Source organism: Marmota flaviventris, chromosome 19 (genome assembly GCF_047511675.1).
Source record: "Marmota flaviventris isolate mMarFla1 chromosome 19, mMarFla1.hap1, whole genome shotgun sequence".
Lineage (NCBI taxonomy): Eukaryota > Metazoa > Chordata > Mammalia > Rodentia > Sciuridae > Marmota > Marmota flaviventris.
This window is the reverse complement of record NC_092516.1, coordinates 31102995-31109388: the sequence shown is the minus strand read 5'-3', so window position 1 is coordinate 31109388 and position 6394 is coordinate 31102995. Positions and strand designations below refer to the sequence as shown.

At 41.1% G+C, this 6394-nt stretch overlaps 1 protein-coding gene across 1 annotated transcript; it reads right to left on the bottom strand.

Moving 5' to 3' along the window:
- Positions 1-5073: 5073 nt before the first annotated feature.
- On the bottom strand, positions 5074-5958 carry LOC139702937 (olfactory receptor 2AE1-like). Its single transcript, XM_071605610.1, has one exon. It carries the CDS (start codon positions 5956-5958, stop codon positions 5074-5076), a length of 885 nt encoding a protein of 294 aa, XP_071461711.1.
- Between the last annotated feature and the right edge of the window lie 436 nt (positions 5959-6394).

The following is a 6394-nucleotide window of genomic DNA, read 5'->3' as shown; positions in this document are numbered from 1 at the left end:
TTCCAGAGTTACCATCTTTATTGTCCCAGTGAAGATATTGAGCACTTTGTGCAGGCTGAGAGATCTGACCTATCCCCTCCATGTTGGCAGGCGCAATATGTAAAGGCCACCTCTTAGGCCATAATCTACTAGATAGAACAGAGCTATCATCCCCAGTATCTATGGTACCTGAATTTTTTATGATTAACTTTAAGATCCAGTAGAGGGCATTCTTGCTGAACTAATTGAGCCCAGTACACTTGGTCTGGGGACCCAGAAGTTGAGGTCTACTCTGGGCCATCCATGGAGTGACAAGGCAGGAGTATTAGCTGTGCCAATCATCTCTTAAAGAGAGCTAAGTAGCGGGCTCTGACTGCACAATAATTTCAATTTTATCTCTAAAGTTTGAATCAATCACTCCTGGCAGCACCTGAATTCCCATTTTAAAGTAGTTTCACCCCCAAACTCAGCCTATGCTATTTGGGGTAATAGTCCATGAACCCCAGTAGGGACTCGTTTAGCCACATTTCAGGCATTAAAGTAACTCCCAAGGTTGATCATAGTGTACAGTCTAGGTGGAGTTGGCTGCTAATACTGATGAGCTGGCATGGCCAGTCCTGATGACGTCAGAGTCTGCAACTCCTCTTCCAGTGTATATTGCAGTGCCCCTACAGTTTGGTGGGCCCAGAGCAGGCCCAGCTCTCAGTTTTCTGGCCCCAAAGAAGGCAGAGGTGAAGGCTGAATTGGCTGTGAACCACCGCTGCCATATCTATCCAAAACTTCCCATGCCATGCAGTCATCTACCTGTTAGTGCCACCTGTGCAAATGGGAGAGGTCTCTGCCCTATTGTGCAGAGATCCATAGTCCCAAGCCATTTGCCCAGTTCTACCAAAATTGGAACAGCACTCATGAGAATGGCACCTCTGAGACTGAGGTTGTAATACCCGCTTTAAAGCTGCGGCGAGCATTACGCCCTGTAGCTGTGTGTGACCCACATCCACACAAAGGCAATGAACTTGGAGACCATCCCCCTTTTTCAATGGGGTTGAAGGATTTCTTGACAAACTTTATTTATTTATTTATTTTTATTTTTATTTTATTTTTTTATTAGTTGTTCAAAACATTACAAAGCTCTTGACATATCATATTTCATACATTTGATTCAAGCAGATTATGAACTCCCATTTTTACCCCATATACATATTGCAGATTCACATCGGTTACACATCCACTTTTTTGCATACTTTGTTAGCATTCTCAAATGCTAGCTGCTTGACTAGGTACTCAGAGGCATCCAAGTCTCCTATTGATCTCTTTGCTGCCTGGTATAGATATTCCTCCAAATCTGAAAATGGCTCCTCTGACCCCTGTTTGATCTGACTAAAATTCAAAGTTGATTCACCCCAATTAGGTAGCTCTCTCCATGTCCTTTTGGCACATGCAGTAATTTGACCATTTATGGCAAGATAATAATTTAATTGCCTTTCCAGATCTGTAAATTCTCCAGTTCCAGTTAACATCTCCAAGGGGGCATCACAGCCTTGTCTCCAGTGTCTCTCAGCCTGTTCAGTGCAATAATCAGTTCAGTGAGATCACCAATGGAAGTAGTTGCCCCCTCCTCCATAAAAAAATTTGGCCATAGAAATCCAGTCATGTGGGGGTAAAGGCTCTTTGCATAAGGAATCAAGTTGACTTTGAACAAAGTTGAATTTGGACAGCAAGCATTTTTTGAGCTCCTTTAGAGTCTTAAAAGAAACTGCAGCATGAATACAGACACACTGATTTTACTAGTTAATCTGCTCAAAGATTGGAAAAAGCTGAAAACCTGTAATGTCCTCCCCTGCTTCCTGTGCTGTTCTAAGGCAATGGTGGAGGGGTGTAAGCATGGCTACTGCCAATTCAGAGTAGTTATTAAACCTTGTTCTCCCAGAGGAGAGTGGACAGATCCAAATGGTGGGTGTGGCGACAGTCAGACATAATCTACCAAAACCTCCTCTAGATCATTCTCACCCTCTGAGTTTCCTCATATTGTGGCTCACCTTCACCAGTATCTTTCTGTCCATTTTCTTCTCCTCCATCTTGAGTCAGCCTCACAGAGACCCCATCAGGGCTAGTTTCCTCTCTAGCACACACCCCTACCATCCAGTTCAGTTGGCACACTTCTAAATCACTGGTTCTGTCTGGTACAGCTGTGAATGAATGTTTGGTTTTAGGTCTTGCCCTAAGGTCATCTGTCTGTGGTACGTGAGCTACAGACTGGGTGAGAATTGACTCGGCCCTCAGTCCCACTACAGATAGAGAAAACCACCTGGGAGCAGCCGTGGGCCACTTCTCTGACTCCAAACTTCTAATTGCTTTCTGGAGCCCTTTTAACAAGTCTTCTGAAGACCACTGCCCCTCCTCTCCATATTCAAAATGAAACATTCTTAAAGCAGTTCAGACCTTTTGAATATTTTCTATTGTACTCTTAGATAGCTTGGCAGAGAGGCAGCCTTTAGAACTTTTCTACCTATCCTTTCCCAAGTACGCAAATCTGGTGACTCTTCATCACTAAGCCACAGGCATATGTCATTAACTGTTTCAGGAATTGAGCCAGCTGGGCCCTCCTGACTTGTTTTCCTCTCCAGTTGATTAGAATCTCCAGTATCATTAAGTAAATTTCTTTTTCTGAAAACATGGAACTGCCCATTATTTCTTTAACATCTCTGGCTCTCAGAATGCTTTCTTCTTCTACAACCCCAAAACACAGTTCAATGAATTTCTAAAGTACATTCACTCAGTCTACCTGGAAATTCACTCTGAGCCGTCCCTGGTTCTGGGCACCACCTGCCGCCCCCATCAGTGTGGGCAGCTGAACTTAGGATCACTGATGTGAATTTGCAGGGACACCAAATAAAACATAGACACAATTTATTTTACACAATCTTCATGATGGCTTCCCCAGCCCTCAGCCTCAGGCTCTCTAAAAGGGAGAGCAAGAGAAAGTCAGGAGAGGCTGAGGAGAGAGAGGGACAGGTTCATAGGTGAGCTTTCATTGGGGGTCTCTTGTTTAGAAAGTTCTATCCAAAAACCTTCAGGAGGAGCAGGAATACAAGGGAAAGGTGATTGAAACTCAACCCTAGGGGAACATCCCAAAAAGAAGAACACTTGCTTTGAGCTAGACTCCGCCCAAACCACAGTGAATGTAGTAGTTGGTCAGAATCTGAGGCATCAGGACTGGAAGGTGTGGTCATTCATTTTGGCTCCCCACAATTTATAGTAGGTGAATATGGGGACATAGACTTCAAGATGGGTTCTCCCACTATTTTCTCATCATTCCAACATCACTTCAACACAGTTATTTCCTGCTAATATCACCCGGAATCCATCTATCTGCTCAGAACTAATATTCTCAACTCATAATCTCAAATGAACCAAGTATTCTAGATAAAGACCTGTGATTAATGTGACTAGAGAGACTAATTTACTATATATCACAGTGGTAGCAAGTGACAGACTCTAATCCACAGAGTTATGATTCCAAATAATGGGGCTAGAAATTCTCAGAAAACAGAAAAGTATTTCCAACCTTTGAAATTAAAAAAAATAATATCACTACTTAATATGGCTGGACCAATAGAGACAAAACAAATCACAAATTTATGTTTAAAGAATGTTGAATTTTTGGATATTGGCATGTGGCTCAGTGGTAGAGCATTTGCCTAGCATGTGTGAGGCACTGGGTTTGAATCTCAGCACTGAATATAAGTAAATGAATAAAACAAAGGTCCATCAACAACTAAAAAATATATTAAAAAGAATGAAAAATTTCATAAATGCAAATTCCAAATATATGACTGAGTACTTAGATCATAGGAGTAAAAAGGACTCAGTAAATATTTGTCAAATATATGTATTTTACCACCATTTCACCCAGCTATTCCACTCCTTGGTTTATACCCAAAGGACTTAAAATCACCATACTATAGTGACGCAGCCACATCAATGTTTATAGTAGCTCAATTCACAATAGCTAAACTGTGGAACCAACCTAGGTGTCCCACAATAGATGAATGGATTAAGAAAATGTGTTTTATATATACTCAGTGGAACATTACTCAGCTTTAAAGAAGAGTGAAATTATGCCATTTATTAGTAAATGGTTGAAGTTGGAGAAAATCATACTAAGTGAAATAGCCAATATCACAAAACCAAAGGCCAAATGTTCTCCCTAATATGCGGATGCTACTTCACAATAAGGCAGGGGACACAGGAAGAATAGCATTACCTTTGATTAGGTAGAGGGAAGTGATGGCAGGGGAGGAAAGAGGATGTAGTGATAGGAAAGGTAGTAGAAAAAACAGACATTCTTACTGTATGTATATATGTGACTACATGACCAATATGATTCTGCAACAGGTACACTCAGAAAAATGAGAAATTATATCCCATCTATGTATGGCATGTCAAAGTGCATAAACACATTGTACTGTCATGTAGAACTAATTAAAACAAATTAAAAATATATACATATTTTACAAAAAATATGTACAGGTACTATTACTTTGTATGTAACAATTCTTCCCTTCTAAAACTTACTGATTCAGGAAACTCTACAAGTCTAACATCATAACTTATCTTTCACCTTTCCTTTCAAGAAACCCTTCACTTCATGTCCCATGCTTCTGATATTAAGCAAGGTCTTCTCATTTTATATTTCGTAAATATTCTTGAGTGGCATAATTTATATCTATTTTGTGGATGAAAATATTAATGGAAAAGCCCTTATATCTTTATTTAATATTTGTTGAAGTGTCACTGAACTTTGCAAGTCTTCTTTGGAGAGATTTTTAATCTTTTCCCATAGTTCTCTAGGGGTGTGAAATGTGCCCCATGATGCTTAGATGCCTGAGACCAAGTTAAAACAGTGAATTTATACAAAAGCCACCTATTTCTGCAGTATACAAAGAGAATCAGAGACCTGGATTCTTGAAAGGTTTATTCAGATCAACATAAGGAGCTTATTCTATTCCATTCTCTGTTTGGGACAACTGTGAGTGCAATCACTGGGTGATCTGTATCCCTAACACTCTCCTCAGAGCCTTAGCTACATCCTTATTCTGGAGAGTATAAATCAAAGAATTTCAGAGTGGGAGTAATGATGCTATAGAACACAGAACCAACTTTGTCTTGCAGTGAAGTGCGCTGGGACCTGGGCCTCATGTATGAGAAGATGCAGGAACCAAACCAGATAGAGACCACAATGAAGTAGGAGCTGCAAGTGGCAAAGGCATTTCTCTTACTCCCAGGTGAACGCATCTCAATGACACTGTGCAGGATGAAGCCATAGGATGTAGAAACCAGGATGATGGGGAGGAGGAGAAGCACGATGGTGCTGACATACACTGTGGACTCATATACAGTGATGTCAACACATACCAACTTCACGACAGCTGGATACTCAAAGTAGAAGTGGTGTATTTTCCGAGTCTCACAGAAAGGAACGTGCATCAAGATGACTATGTGAATTAGGGAGTTTAGAGATGCCCCCAACCATGAGGTGAGGGCCATCATCAGTACCACCTTCCTGCTCATGAGCACAGTGTAACACAGAGGATGACAGATGGCAATATACCTGTCATAGGACATGAGAGCTAGCAGAAGACACTCAGCGCCACCCAGAGACAAATAGAGGAAGTGCTGGGTGGCACATCCCAGGAAGGAGATGGACTTCCTGCCAGACAGGTAGTTGGTAGCCATCTTGGGGATGGTTGTGCAGATGTGCATCAGGTCCATGAGGGAGAGCTGGCTGAGCAGGAAGTACATGGGGTTGTGAAGCCAATGATCCACACAGATGAGGAGAATGGTGAGGGTATTGCCATTCAGTGCAACAAGGTAGACCACCATGGTCAGGCAGAAAAGGAAAAGGTGGGTCGGGGTGTCATCGAAGAGCCCTTCAAGGATGAAGTCTGCCAGAGACTTTTGATTCCTCAGCCACATGCTCCCTTCTCATTCCCTAGGGAAACAGGGAGTGCAGACAAAGTGTGATGCCAGAAATATGGGATCCTTTGTACATGGTGATAAGCTCTTTTGATTCAATAAAACATTTGTGAAGAGATTTTTTTTTCTATTTGTAATTATCCAGCAGCTGAAATTATTGAAATTCAATTTTTTTTAAAAACAAGAGAAACCTAAAATTTGTCATCACGATCATGGTCATTTGAAATTCCAAGACTCTATTAAGGGCCAGAATTTATGACTCTTCTTACTAAATATAGGCATGTGTGTGTGTAATCATATGTGTGATTTGTGTTAGTATGTGTCTGTGTTTATATGGTTGTTGGATTATGTTTCTTATTTTACCAGGCAGGTTCTAACAAGAGCATCTGAACCACTAAGACATTTCTATTAATACATATAATTGTTAAGGGTTGTG